Source organism: Prunus dulcis, chromosome 1, assembly GCF_902201215.1.
Source record: "Prunus dulcis chromosome 1, ALMONDv2, whole genome shotgun sequence".
NCBI classification, from domain to species: Eukaryota; Viridiplantae; Streptophyta; class Magnoliopsida; order Rosales; family Rosaceae; genus Prunus; species Prunus dulcis.
The window spans coordinates 21,666,364-21,682,376 of NC_047650.1; the positions used below are offsets into that span (position 1 = coordinate 21,666,364).

Here is a 16,013-nt window from a genome sequence, read left to right on the forward strand (position 1 = left end):
TGGGTTGTTAATTTGTTGTTGTGATGATAGGTTTAGATGTTTACAACTCCAACCTCTATATTGTATAAAACCTAATTTTACAGTCTGTCAAACCTATTTGGTATTCTTTCTATAGTGTATAGTATCCCTATTTTTATTACAGGAAATGATTTTCCATTCTCTGTATGACTTGCAGGCTGGACCAGCAGATATTTTCACCCACATATTGGTCTTCACCTCTATATTCTACACAGTCAAACAGGTCTGCCCCTATATATGTGTTTAACCGAAAAAGGATTGTAATGTATGAGTGGCATGTGTTGAATCTGTTTTGCCAAGTGTGGCATCTGTTGAATCTGTTTTGGTATTTATGCATCTCTTGGATCTGTTGAATCTGGTGTGGCATCTGTTGAACTGTTTTTGTATTTTTGGCACCTCTTGAATCTGTTTTTGATGTTAGAGCAACTCCACCCATTTGCCCTTAGCCATGGCAAGGGGGGGAGCTAGGGCAGCCACTATTCACGTGAATAGTGGTTGCTCTTGCAAATAGTATTTTGTGTTTCCACCCATTGACATGGCTAAGGGCAATTACTATTCATTTTTTTGTTTTTTTTCACAACTTTTTTTAATGAAAATAATTAATTTGGATAATATTTTCAGATAAGATTTTCGGGTTCCTACGTGTCAAGACTATTCATAATCGGATAAAATTTCCGGATAAGATTTTTGGATTCAAATTTCGGATGAATTTCAAAATTCAAATTTCAGATAAATTTGGGTTCAAATTTCGGATGAATTTCAAAATTCAAAATTCATACAAATTAGGGTTCAAATTTTGGATGAATTTCAAATTTCAGATAAGATTTTCATCCAATCAAATCAAGCCACGTGGCATGTCTATCTTGCCAAAATTTTCTATAAAACCAGAGGCTCAGCTCATACCTCTCACACCACATCTTTCTATATTTTCATTTCTCAGAGTTTAGATTTCATACTTCATTCATTCTCAATGGAAGATTTTAGGAGATGCTTGGAGAGGCAAGAGCGAGAAACAAATGAGAGAAACCGTAGAGCAGATGAAATCAATGAGTTGCAGAGACAAGTCGATGAACAAGTTCTCATAGTAGTGGCTTTGCAAGATGAAGAGAACCAAGGTCGCCGCCGTGGTTCACAAGTCGGCCGCCGCCGGAATGTGGAAAGACATAGGCATTCTCGGGGTAAGAATCTTTTGGAAGATTATTTTATCCCAACTTCTTTGTACTATGATGTTGATTTTTGAAGGCGATTTAGAATGCAACCTCATTTGTTCAATAAAGTCATGCATGATATTTGCAATTATGATGCATACTTTGTTCAAAAGTGTGATGCTGCTAGGGTTTTGGGGCTTCTTCCGGAGCAAAAGCTTACAGCTGTTATACGAATGTTGGCGTATGGAGCATCTGCTGATCAGGTGGATAAGATTGCCCGGATGGGAAAGTCCACTACGTTGGAGGCTTTGGTAAGATTTTGTCAAGCAGTTGAAACTCTGTACACTAGGGACTACCTGCGTAGACCTACTCCCAGGGACCTCCAACGGCTTCTACAAAAAGCCGAAGCTCGAGGATTTCCAGGAATGATTGGTAGCATCGACTGAATGCACTGGCAATGGAAGAATTGCCCAACTGCCTGGCAAGGTGATTACGGAAATAGAAAAGGCCAAAAAAGTATCATCCTTGAAGCCGTTGCTGGCTTCGACACATGGGTTTGGCATGCCTTCTTTGGAGTTGCAGGATCCCAAAATGACCTCAACGTGCTGGGTCAACAACTTTAATAGAAAACATGAAAAATACAAATACATAAAAGGTATACTAACTAATTTAATAGTTTCCATCATTTAACCAATCCGTGTTGCTAGGCCCATCATCCCGGAAAAGTCTTCTTCTCATAACATCCCTTCGTTCTAGCTTCCAAAATTGTTTTGTTTCAGGGGACATATGACTTGTATCCATCGCCATGGTTTCCCGATCCGTCTTGTCCATATCTTTTTTGTGCAAATACTCCCTTTCTCGTGCATACTCAGCTTGAAGGGCCAACTCGTTATCTTGGCGTTTTTGCTCCATTTCAATTCTTATGCCGTTTTGCCTTGCAATTTCCTCCAAAAACTTTGAATTATTATTGCTTGAATTACCCGCTTTCTTTGCCTTCGCGGCCTTTCGGCCAATGGGCCTCGGCTCCTTTTCGATGGGTGAGTCTTGACTCATAGGGGAATCGAGAGGTGAATCCGATGTCATTGAATCACGGAGTGGCGTCTCGTTTAACACACCCTCCGGACCCGTCGGAATAATTATGAAGCGTTTGCAATATTTCACCACCTCCCAACATTCATGATGGTTGAAACTTTTTTTGCCACCCCCGGTTGCACCGAACCACATTTGTGCTTGAATCATCTATTTAACAAAAAAATGGAAATGCAATAAATATTTAAAATATATTGGATATGCAAGTAACAAAAAAAAATAATAATGGAAATGCAATTAACCTTACAAATAAATTAGAAATGCAAGAAAATTAAGAAACAATTGGAAATGCAAGAAATATTAACAACATATTGAAAATGCAAGAAATATTAACAAAATATTGAAAATGCAAGAAATATGAACAAAATATTTAAAATGCAAGAAATATTAACAAAATATTGAAAATGCAAGAAATATGAACAAAATATTTAAAATGCAAGAAATATTAACAAAATATTGAAAATGCAAGCAATATTAACAAAATATATATATTAGGAGATTAAACTTAATAAAATAAAAATTATAAAATACTTACCTCGTTAGTACGATTTTCCCCGCTTCTATAGTTGTCCATCGCTTTTGCTAGGGCATCTCTCCATTTTCCCAACTCTTTATTGAGAATTTTCCACCTACTAGATAATGTCATCTCCGTACGAGTCGACCCCGGAATTTTTTCACAAAATTCGGCATGAATTTTTTCCACATATGAAAAAATTTCATCTCATTGCCGGACACGGGACAATGACAAATTTGGAGCCAAGCCTCACACAAGGAAACATCTTCCATGGTGCTCCAAGCCCTTCCGGTTTCGATAGAAGAAGCCATAAAAATATGAAATAAAAATACAAGGTGAAAAAGAGGAAAATGTTGAGTAAAGAGTGAATGATATAGTAGAAGTATAATGAAATGTATGAGGATTGGTGTTGAAAGTGAAGGGTGTTGATAGGTATTTATAGAAAAAAAAAATCTGAATTTTTTAGAATTTTAAAAAAAAAAAATCGATTTTTTTTCATAATTTTATTGCCCAAAAAATGCTAGCCGTTGGATTGGATTCGGATATGCTGATCAGAGGGCTGGGGGCGTGACACGTGGCATCTTCCCGTTGGAGCTGGCGTCTCGCTGACGTCAGCGCCAGCTGGTTCAAATTTTTTTTACCGTTGGCGCGTACAATTGAACACGCTCGCTGACGTCAGCGCTCGCGGGCTTCAGCGCGGGCTGAACTCACTGGCTGTCGCTGAGACCGCCGCCCGCTTTCCCCCGGTTTGGCTGACCACAACCAGGGGGGGGGCCTTTTTTTTTCCCCTAGCCTCGGGCTCGACTTGCCCGTTGGACTTGCTCTTAGAGGTTTCATTTATTGTCTGAGTGGCAGATTCTTGCTTTATGCCCCATCCATTGCTTCAGGCTCATATTAGAGGTTTCATTTCTTCTGTTGGCCTAATTTTGTACTTACTTATAGTGCTTCTGTATTCAGAAATATTTACCGGATTCTATGTAGTTTTAGAGTATTTTAGTTCCATGGTCAATAATTTTCTACAATAAGTTCTGAAATATATTAGCTGTAATGATTGTGCAGACACTCAAATAAACAAGAATTGAACATTCTGTTTTACATTGGATCATGGCCCATTGCTGTTTTTCATTGTGAAACAAGCATATTCATATCATAATTATATCCTTTAAATCTGTTTTTTAGTTTAGAGTAATACATAGATACGTATTCATTTATAATCTGTTTTTTTATGTTAGTCACACGTAGGATTGAATTTCAATTATATTGCTCCAATTATATCCATTGAATCTGTTCCTGAATTCCAGTGAACACATAGGCTTCACATTGGTGATTATAGAAGTTCGTTCACAAAGTCATACTATTAACACACCTCTCTCACCACTCCAAGTCCGAGTCCACACCCATGTCTACTAATGCACCACCAATGATTAGAATTACAATGAAAATTTCCTTTCATTCTTTTTTCAGCTGTTGAAAGGTTTGCTCATGAGGACAAGGGTGATTTTGCAACTTCACTAAAGCATTTTAGGTAAGAACCATATCCTCGAATTGCTCTTTTGGACCGAAATTAAACCTTTTGTGTGATGGTTTATCATATGATTGAGTTCTATGTTTGAACTTATAAATTCGTTCATGGTGGATTTGAATTGCCACTCAGTGTTGCTTGAGTGAAGTTGATAATTGTGTGCATTGTAAGATTCACAATTCTTATTAGATGTTTTAAATGTAATGAACAAAAACTATAACATGTAGCCTGTTATTTCTGTCTTTATTATACTTCTATGACCTATAGCTGTTTATAGATTATTACTGCTTCTATAGCTTCTCCATTAGATTATCTTGATTCTATAACAAACTTGCTCATTAGGTCGTTAGGTTATCTTATTCTATTTATAGGTCATTAGGTGTTCATAGGTTATTTAAATTTGGTTTGTGCAGTTTATTTGGCCTTAATTCTATAACAATAGCCATTGTCTTCGCCAAAATTTTCTCATTTGTCTCCATTACCGCATACCATTTACCATATTTATGGCTACAAAATCAACACCCCTTGATTTGATTCTGTTCAAGCTCAAGTGTTGGCTTAATTCTCTTATAACTATTTAATAATTGTCACAATTGTTCTGAATTTATTCAATAGATTGAGTTTATACTTTTGTCCATCAGATTAATACAATGCTTGATGTATCTAGACTGTTGTTTGTCATATTGTATTTTTTAACTTAATTATGTCATAATAGTTATTGCTCCCACCCAAAATTTTCCATTTATATACACTTATATACACTAACACCTGCCATTTTCCAAATTTATGCCAACAGAGTCAAAACCTCTACAGAGGAGGAGAAAGAATGTAAGCCACCTGTACAGCAGAGCTAGCAAGACCTAGACCCCCTTCCACCACCCAGTACCATATATATAAACACCTGCCCAAACTCTTTTGAACAATGAGCAACTAAAGGTTGCCCATATTTTGATGTTTTTATAACTGCTTGATCTATTAAAATATGTCCAATATTTTGTAACTTAAACTTGCTAAACTAAGCATGATACCACTATTTACATCTCCATGTTTATATAAATATTGCCATTTTCCCTGCATATTTTTACTACTTTATACGCATTTCACATGATTTCAAAACCCGCAGCATCGCGAAGGCACCATTGCTAGTAAATCCTAAGAAACTAAAGAGAAGATCTCCTTGTTACAGGTCCAAATACACTTGGATTTAAAGAAGTGAAAGCAAGAAGTTCCGCTTCACATTCAAATAAGGCCATGTCTTCCTCACTTAAACTTACCCATGCATCCACTCCATAACCCTCCTTTGTGTCAATCAAAGTAGCAACATTATTGAGTATATCACCAGGTATGCTCACCCAAATTGGCTTTCCCCACCCAAAATCAATCTCCTACATTCCGAAGGTACATGCTGTTGTACAGATAAAGAAGTTTATGTCATCTCCACTCATAATATATCCTATATCCTTAAAATACTAACAAATGGCTCCAAACACATTGCCCCCTTTCAATCTCTTGGGATGGTTTTCATTAAATTCAACCATCCCTTCCGCAGTCGAGAAACTAATTCCTTCAACTCAATCCCAGTCTCCTCCACCGTTGCAGCGTAGTCGCCCACAAGGTTCCCAACTGAGGTTGGTGGCAATGGTGGCACAACCCGTTTGCGTATATTTACAGAATGTGACACCATTGATGACTTTGAAAACCCTGAACTTAGTTTTGATGCATTCATTCCACAACTCCAAATGAGGCTAGTGGCAGCTTTAACTCTTATAGGTCTCTGCGCACTTCCAAGCTTTGATGAATGTGCCCAAAGTTGGCAAATCAGCAAGCTTGTGTGACACGCAAACACCTATTGCCAATCCACCACACTCAAAGAAATGTAGCATCCCTGTGGCTGCTTCAGGGGATCCAATCTCAATGTGAAGGCATGATTTTAGTATGTCGAAATTGGGTTGGTCAAGGAAGGTTGAGATAAGGGCGTTGACTCGAGCTTCAACATAGATAACCCCCTCATCATTGCATTCAATAAAGATGTTATCTTTGATTCTTCCAGCAAGTGGGTACGTAGAAGCTAGTTAAGGCTTCTGAGAGTGATTTCTTTAGCTGCTGATATATTTTCTCTGTTTTAAGTTGTAACCTCATTGGTGGGGTAGCGAAGAACAAGAGGGCCATATATCCTACAGGAGCAAGCTGATCCAAAAGGCAGAGCTCGAAGCTTTTAAGTTTGAGAGGAGTTGGAGAAGATGGTTTTATGGTTTCCTTCTTGAGGTTGAAATCTCCTGGGCCATGTTCTTGTTCCTGCTAAATAGGATTGAAATCTACGTCTTAATTACACTTTCTGCATCACTGAATTTATAGAAGGAAGACTTGATATGAGATTTCACATTTGAAATTTTCAACTAATTGAATGGGAAAATTCATATACTGGTGTATCCATAAACCTATAATGAAATGACATGAAAACAAATGCTACCATGCATGTATAATGCATGCTCATTGTTTTGTTGACGTGAGTCTCCTAATTAATTAAGGTGATTTATTTCCTTGATTAATTAAGGGATTTACTTTCCTATTCTATATAGTTGACAAATCATTGTATAATTAGGAGATATTATCTTAATTGATTACTGTATCTATTTCCTTGTAAAACACTTATGTAAACTCTTATATATACCTCCTTATGGAGAAGAATAAAACCTAACCCAAAGTATTCAAACCATATTCATATGGAATCAGAGCAATCGATCCTAGGTTATCTCTAAACCCTTATCTCAAATTTCTCATATTCAAATCCAAAACCCTAAATCAAATTCCTCATATTTTTCCCCAAATCCAAATCCCTCAAATCTAAAGTCCTCAAATCCTCTTATCAAAATCCCTAAATACATACTCTCAAATCTTATACACATACCTCTCAAATCCAATTCCTACATCAAATTCCTCAAATCACAATTCCTCATATTCTCATATCACATCTTACTTCCGCTGCGATATCAGGAGCCCCTACGATTCTCACCCTTATTGTAGACTCACAGAAGCATGCGATCAATCCTGCTAACTCGGCTACCTGGACTCATGCTTCTATCGCCACCACCAAAGGTTCTACTTTTCATACGTCCTCTCAAAAATCAGCATGGATTATTGACTCGGGTGCTACGGATCACATTATATTTGATCCTGGCCAACTTATTAGTCGCAAATCATCCACTCCGTTGGTGGTGTCTAATGCTAATGGTACCCCCTCCCCTGTGGTTGGAGAGCGCTCTCTATCTCTCTCTACTTCCCTACATTTGGATTCTGTATTACTTGTTCCATCTTTGGACCATAACTTGTTATCTGTTGCACAACTTACTACTACTTTGGGGTGTACTGTAACATTTTGGCCGAATCATTGTGTTTTTCAAGACATCCTCACAGGAAAGACAATTGATTGTGGTACTCGGCGGGGCAAACTCTACTACTTGGACTGGGCACCGGATAGTGAGATCAAGGTTGGTTAAGCTTTCACAACCAGTGGAACTCGTTCTGAGGGGTGGGAATGAGGGGAGAGACAAAATTTGGTTATGACATAAATGTCTTGGGCATGCCTCGTTCGATTATCTTAAGAAGTTGTTTCCATCATTATTTTCCAGTCTTAATATTTCTAGCTTCCTGTTGGGGTTTTTTTTTCCGTTAGAAGGCTCATCCGGGTTTGTTGATTCTTCGTTGCCCCTTTTTTGGAGTTAGTGAGAAATAGACCCAAAGCATCCAGAGGGAGGAGCAAGTCCCAGGGGAGTACTTTGTTCTTCTTCCAGCAACTGCGTGTTTTGTGCGGATGTTTCTGGCAGCTTGACGAAGAGTTGAAGATGGTGCATTGATGTTACACAGACTTGGCATGAGAGTTTGCTTTGTGAATTAAGGTACTACTAGACTTGGCATGAGAGGTTATGTGTTTCATATGGGATGGAGCTTTTTTGAGAGAGAGAGAGAGAGAGAGAGAGAGAGAGAGAGAGAGAGAGAGAGAGAATGGGTGGCTTGAGTAGATTTCCAGCACCTTGATGAAAGCTTTGTCAGCCTCTTGGGTGGCTTGCTAGAAGAGAAAAAAGGGAAGAAATGGAATAACAGAGCTTGAAATCGAAGGGTTCCAGAGGTGAGTGATGATGCTTACTCTCTTTGGATGTGTTTATGGGAGGGAGAGGAAGAATATGGAAGAACACGGCTTGAGATTGAAGCTTCCAGCAATGAGTAAGCATGTTGCTTGCTCTAGTTGAGTTGAAGATGACTTGCTGATGTTGATCTGAGATTATATGAGCTTGGCATGAGAGCTTGGAGTGTGGGAGCTAAAGACCCACAAGTTTAGCAAATGAGAATGCTTGTGCTTGAGTTGGTGTTTGACATGCTTGAGTTTGAGTGTTGAGAATTTATTGTTTGAAGCTACGGCTATGGTGGTTTGATTGTTTGTCTGTGATGGTTGTTGGGATGCTTATAGCAGTCAAATGAATGGGGTTTCAAAGAGCCTGGTTGAGGAAAGAAAAGCTTAAGACTTTGAGAGGTATGGTATTTGTGATAATGATTCTAGAGAAATTTATGAGTTCTAGAGGTAGGAGGATAAAAGGAAAAGCTTGAGGCTTGAAAGCTATGGTGTTTATAGCTTGGAAGGAAGGAAAAGGTTGGAGTTATTCTTGGTGAGGCTTTATGGAGAAGATGATGGATTTCAAGGGTGATAAAGTAGAAGACATGGTTGTGATGGCTGAGGAATGGCTACGGTGGCCGTTGGGATGCTTGCAGCAGCTGAATGGAGGAAGGAAAGTGGTCTGGTGGTTACTGAAGGGGGTTAATGGCTGCTGGGATGCTTGCAGCAGCCGAGTGAGGGAGTGTTGGCTAAAGAGAAATTGGTGCCATTTGCTTGAGCCATGAATGCCAATTTATAGAGGGTGAAGGTTTTCCTTTGTTTCCAATAAGGGAGGTGCTGGAACCAGCCTATTTCCAGTGGTTAAAAGGGAGCACTGGGGCATTTTTTTTTTCCAGCATGTAAAGCTAGGTACCATAAACTAATTATTTTCTATGGGTAAAAGGAAGCACTGGAAACTGCTTGTTTCCAGTGGGTAATAGGAAGTGCTGGAAAAGGCTTGTTTCCAATAGGTAAAGTTAGGTATTTGAAAAATGACTATTTCCTATGGGTAAAAGGAAGTGCTTGAAAAATATCTCATTTGCTCACCCATATTGGAGAACTCTAAGTAATGGGCTTGGACTTTGGTGCTCCCAAGTAGCTAGCCCAAAATCTCCATTATCTAAGAGCTTCCATGGGCCCTGTGGACCTCCGTAACCTTCCACACTACAATCCCTCGTGCAAGCCCGTAAACCACATGACTTGGGTTCATGTGAGCTTGATAGGTGATTAGCATGGGAAAAATGTATTATTAGTTTGGCATGGCATGTACACTATTTCTATATATATTTAATGAATTAAATCCCAAAATACAGCTTGGATTAACGCATGACCGACATTATATGTTATATTGGGCTTTAAATGTCTTTGGGCTTCCCGTGACTTTTTGGGCCTCAACACTTCTATTGTGATACGTGTGAATTGGCTAAGAGCCATCATGTCTCGTTCCCATTAATTTCAAATAAGAGTTTGGTTCTGTTTTCTCTTGTTCCTTCTGATGTTTAGGGACCTGCTAAAATTGCCACTCCAGCAGGGGCGCGATGGTTTGTCACGTTTATAGATGATTGCGCACTCATGACTTGGGTTTCCCTTTTCAAAACTATTTTATCAAATGGTGGAAACTCAGTTTCATGCCAGAATTCAGGTTCTTCATTCTGACAATAGCGAAGAATTTTTCTCAACCATGATCTTAATTAGTTCTTACAAGATCATGGCATCATACATCAACGATCATGCTTTTACACTCCCCAACATAATGGGGGTGGCTGAAAGAACGAACAGACACTTATTGGAAGTCGTTCGTGCCTCTCTCTTTGGTGCCAATATGCCATGATCCTTTTGGGGCGAAGCCGTTGTCTTTGCAGCATACCTTATCAATCGGATTCCCTCTAGCTAGTATCCTAAATTTCCAAACACCACTTCAAACACTTCACCATCATATCCGAACACCTCCCACCCCAAACCTAGAACCCCAAATTTTCGGCTGTGTTGTATTTGTCAACTTACGTGATCACCAACGAAGCAAATTGGATCCCGGAGCCAAAAAGTGTGTTTTCATTGGCTATGCACCTCATCAGAAAGGATACCGGTGTAATCATCCTCTTCAACAGCCCAGGAGGAGAATCGAGAATCCACCGCTGCTCCAATTCTCAATTTTTTTTCCCAGGATGTCACTCTGCATAAAATGACTAATCGCCAGTGGAAAGCAACCAGTCGCCCCTCCTTTAGTTCTTCAACTACAGAGAACCTGCTTGGCGACCGGTCCCCAGAGAAAAACGATCCATTAGCTCCACGCTGTCAAAATCAGGAGGAAATTGAACCATTTTATGAGATTTTGCCCGCTTCAGCTCTAGTACCACATCAATCACTTGCTGATGAAGTGATTCAGGTAACATATTTTCCTGAAATTGATAACACTAATGAAATATCCCATGATGATTTGATTTCAGAAGGCACAGAGCCTACATATCAGCTTCCAGAAAGGAAGAACCGTGGCAAACCTTGAGTACAATATGAAGCAGATCTTAAAGCCAATGGGAAATATCCCATCAATAATTATATATCTCTCAGCAGATTATTAGAGTCACGTGTACATTATGTGAAGCAGTTGGCTGACATATCTGTCCCCAACGGTGTAACGGAAGCACTAGAAGACCCAAAATGGAAAGAAGCTATGAATGAAGAAATGCGAGCTCTCTAAAAGAATGTCACATGGGAACTCGTGCCCTTACCTCATGGAAAGAAGACAGTAGGATGTAGGTGGATTTATACTATGAAACTCAAAGCAGATGGATCCGTTGAAAGATATAAAGCTAGATTGGTAGCGAAAGGGTACACTGTAACATCCTATATCGACAAACGGAGAGGGGGTGATGTGCCTTATATGTACATGCCCACCTCCATCTAGCACGGGGCCTTTTGGGAGCTCACTGGCTTCGGAGTCATGGGAACTCCGAAGTTAAGCGAGTTGGGGGCTGGAGCAATCCCAGGATGGGTGACCTACTGGGAAGTTGCTCGTGAGCTCCCAGAAACAAAACCGTGAGGGCAGAGAAGGGGCCCAAAGCGGACAATATCGTGCTACGGCGGAGCCGATTCAGAGATGTGACATACACACACCGATATGGGATAGACTATGAGGAGACCTTTGCCCCAGTAGCCAAGATTAACACTATTAGAGTCATATTGTTTCTAGCAGCAAATCTCGATTGGCCACTACATCAGTTTGATGTCAAAAATGCATTCTTATGTGGAGACTTGGAAGAAGAAGTATATATGGACTTACCCCCAGGATGTAATTCAGCTCCTGACAAGAAAAATCAAGTTTGCAAGCTTAGAAAGTCATTATATGGGTTAAAGCAATCTCTCAGGGCATGGTTTGGTAGATTTACTAAATCTATGAAGAATTTTAGATATACATAGAGTAATTCAGATCACACCTTGTTCTTGAAACGTGATGAAGGAAAACTTATTGCATTGATTGTTTATGTAGATAACATAATCGTAACTGGAAACAACGCGGAAGAGTAATTGAAGTTGCAAAAGTATTTGTCGCAGGAATTTGAGATAAAGGATTTAGGTTATCTGAAGTACTTTCTCGGAATCGAAGTAGCAAGGTCAAAGACTAGTATATTTCTGTCTCAAATGAAGTATGTAATGGATCTACTCACTGAAACAGGAATGCTTGGATGTAAGCCTACTGATACACTCATTGAGATAAATCACAAGTTGTGTGAAGACATGTACCGAGAACCAACCAATAAGGAACAGTACCAATGCCTTGTTGGAAGGTTGATATACCTGGCATACACAAGACCAGATATTGCATATGTTGGGAGTGTGGTTAGTCAGTTTATGAATTTGTCCAGTGTTTCTCATAGGAATACATTTTATCAGATCTTAAGATACTTAAAGTCAGCCCTTGGGAAAGGATTACTGTTCTCGAAAAATGGAGATCTTGAAGTTGTTGGATATACAGATGCTGATTGGGCTGGTTCCATTATAGATAGATGCTATACTTCTGGTTACTTTACATTTGTGGAAGGTAACCTAGTCACTTGGCGGAGTAAAAAGCAAAATGTGGTTTCTCGATCTAGTGCAGAAATAGAGTATCGAGGAATGGCTCACGGAGTTTGTGATTGGGCTTCAAGCCAGAAAAGCCAATGAAGTTGCATTGTGACAACAAGTCAGCTATCGATATTGCCCATAATCCAGTTCAACATAATCGAACCAAGCATATTGATTGAAGTTGATAAAATAAAATACAATACAAACAAAAAAGAAAAGATTGTGCGTTTAGTTTTCTTTCTATTTTCGTTGTGTTACATTTATACATGTAATAAAATACATCAAAAGTTTAATAACCCAACCCCTCTATCGCTTAATTAAAAAACTTTAATAATTTTCTATTATATTAATTAATTAAATTGGTAAAACTCGAAGAAAGAGTACACCCAACTTTAATTATCAAATTCGAGTGGGACTAGTAGTTAATCTGTTAAAGGATACAAAATCTATAATTTTTTTTAATTATAAAAGGCATTTTATTTGCCCCTTTATTTATTATTATTTTTTTAATACATAAAATAAAGTGTTGGATATCATAGTATTTCCTATAAATAGCTTTTATTGTAATTGAAGTCAATCAATTAGTTACAAAACAAATTATTTAATGATTATGAATAACCGAATTACAATCACAATAAATAGTTTTTATGGGTCAAGTTATGCGCTTTATGATTCATACCAAACACTGTTTTAGTGTAATTATTTATCCTCTCTCTATAGATATAAAATATATAAATAAATTATTGTAACACGTAATAATTAGAATGCAAATTTTATGTAGTTTTTCTTTTTGGTAATCGTCAAGGTTCTTTGCTGTGGTGAAAATAAGAACATAATGAACCAAATCAACATAAGAAGTCACTTCTACCTTATTCATGTTCCTCAAAGATAAAATGAAGGTTCAATTAGATTCAATCAATTTTGAAACTTGGTTTGCTGTTTGTGGTTGGTCTTGTAACTCCAAGTTGTTTTCCGTCTGTTTCAAAAAAAATTCTGAACTTGTTTCATTTTCTATTTGACTGTGATTAAGTGTACCAATGTCCAACATTGTTTGCATAATTTTGTTGTTATCGATGTAATTAAGTGTACCAATGTCCAGTCCAATCCCATGAGTATTAGTATTTGTAGAGAAACTTGGCGTTCCTTGAATATTTTCAGTGTTTCTTACTGCTATTGATCTTCCCCAGGGCTTTGAGTAAACGTTGTAGATGGAAGATCATAACTTTCAACCTTTTACAAGCATTATCTTCTCTGTTCTCCTTAGATTGCAGTGAATTAACATTGTTGATAAATAAAGTAAGATTGGATATCATGTTCCAAATCTTACCATCTACTGATAGTTTTGGGAAGGTGGCTAGAAATTTTGTAATTAAAATTAATCTCTTTTTAAAGATCTCTTTGAAACCACTTTAATTTTTTAATTCTTATTGTAATTAAATTTATTTATTTTATTTTATTCAATCATTTAAAAATATATAGTTTTTAATTTATAGGCTATTGAATTGAACCACTGCAAGTGAAACTCTAGTTCAGTTCGATAGCTGTCAAAAAAGTTCAATAAATTGAACTAAACTGTTGAGTAACCATTGCGAATGCTCATAACTTATAATTATTGCATGTAGTTTTACGAAAGAAGAGGTGGTTACATTATAGTTATTGGAGATTTCCTATGTATTATAATGATTTTGGTTGGGGAGAGTCCTACATGGGAGGGACCTTGAAGAACCTTCTATGTTAGGTCGATACCAAAGAGGCTCACGAAATATTCATTTTTAATATTTTGATTTGTACTATTTCAACGGACCACATGTGTTATGAAACTAAACTATTAAATTATCTCAAGTGGGTACAAAACAATTAGGGGTGTAACAATAAATTTGGCTGATCCAATAAACTTTTAGTTATTTATTTAAAGAGTTGATATAATAAAATTTAATTTTAAGATAACGTTGCTGTATTACTGTTTATTAATGTTAATGTAAGACTTTTCTTTTGGGTTGAAAGTAGGAAAACTTAGACTTTGAATGCTAATTTGTCTTGTCTATATATAAACCTTCGCCTGCTATTATATTATGTATGAAAATGCCTAGACTTATGAACGTTAATATATACAAATTATAAGTTTCCACTTTCCATGTGGCTGCTATGCAGTGGAAATCTAAATAATGCCATCATATCCCCATCCCTCCAACTTTGACCTCCTAATAATAATTGAACAAACTACTTCTGTCTTTCTTTTCAAATTCCGTCCCTGCACTGCACAATCAAAACAAATTCTGATCAAATAGGAGAGAGAATTAAGATGAAGGTTGAGGTTGAAGTGATCTTCAAGGAGATTATCAAGCCATCATCTCCAACCCCTGACCATCTTCGCTATTTGCAGCTCTCTTTTCTTGATCAACTAGCTCCCCCAGTCTATAACCCTTTTGTCCTCTTTTATGAATTCAATGGCGATAACAGACAAGATACTTGAAATTGATGGAATATTATTGGAATTGACGGAATGTTATCGGAATTGATGGAATATTAAAGGAATTGACGGAATATGGATAGGGGTACATCCCGGTGGAGAGTTTTCTAAGTTTTAAGGATTTTATACAGTTCACAAATTAATTTCTTAAGCGATGAGTTTGTTTTATAAGTGAAAGAGGAAAATATATGTTTCAGTTAAGCTGTTGTTATTGACATTAAGATTTCACGTGGTCAATGTTATTTTAATAATTTTCTCGTTTTCCTACTTATCTGTAATAAGTTAATTATAAATCTTTATATATATATATATATTTATTTATCTAAGCCAGTAATACATAAATTGATTTATGAATTAGAGGAAGTTCAGTGAGTGGCTTGCTTATATTCTGAGTATGAACTGTTTTGAGAATTGGGAAAGTTGGAAAGTATTACTTTAGAGTTTGTGAATGTTATTGAGCATATTGCTAACATGAGAACTTGGATTGATTTGCAATCACAATGGACAATAACAATTGACGAGATACACAAGTGCAGTATAAAAAGAGAAAGAACTACGTGTGGCTTGATCCCTTGTTAAGGGTACGTAGGCAACCTAGAGTTACTAGGTGCAGCCACGAGACTAAGGGATTGAAAAGCTGTTCAGTTAAATTATTTTGAAATCTATTAACGTATTCATGTTGTTTCAAAAGTTTGGAATAGCTTCTGTTGGCAGAACATTTAATTTGATTATAAGAGGCTTGAGGACATATAGATTTGATGTTGGGTTGCTTGAATTATACTATTGTGCATACTGAGCGATTGTGGATATTGAAATTGCTTATTGTACAGGTGAAATTTTTTGGGAAATGACAATTTACAGGGGAAATTCTGCTGAATTTTCGGCAGAAGTCAAACTAGAAAAAGAACTTTGAGTTTTAATTAGAAGGGCAATTTGGTCAAATGTGCTCAGCACCTGCCAGATGTCGAACACTCAAAAGGTTCAGCTCGGATTCCAAAGTGGAATTTGGGTTGGGTCCTGTCGTAAATAGTCAGTCCTCTCCG

At 37.5% G+C, this 16,013-nt stretch overlaps 1 protein-coding gene, 1 long non-coding RNA gene and 1 pseudogene across 2 annotated transcripts in view; 2 read left to right on the forward strand and 1 right to left on the reverse strand.

Annotated features, from left to right (window-relative positions):
- Positions 1-4,553, forward strand: part of LOC117636615 — a 7,658-nt gene extending 3,105 nt beyond the window's left edge. Inside the window, exon 4 of the long non-coding RNA XR_004587092.1 lies at positions 3,600-4,553. This is a non-coding gene — a long non-coding RNA (uncharacterized LOC117636615). The remainder of the gene's footprint in view (positions 1-3,599) is intronic.
- Positions 4,554-5,451: 898 nt separating this feature from the next.
- On the reverse strand, positions 5,452-7,603 carry LOC117616351 (annotated as a pseudogene).
- Positions 7,604-10,620: 3,017 nt separating this feature from the next.
- On the forward strand, positions 10,621-12,599 carry LOC117616358 (uncharacterized mitochondrial protein AtMg00810-like). The gene is made up of 2 exons (XM_034345659.1): positions 10,621-10,824; positions 11,991-12,599. The coding sequence occupies exons 1-2, from the start codon at positions 10,621-10,623 to the stop codon at positions 12,597-12,599; spliced, it is 813 nt and encodes a 270-aa protein (XP_034201550.1).
- Positions 12,600-16,013: the final 3,414 nt, after the last annotated feature.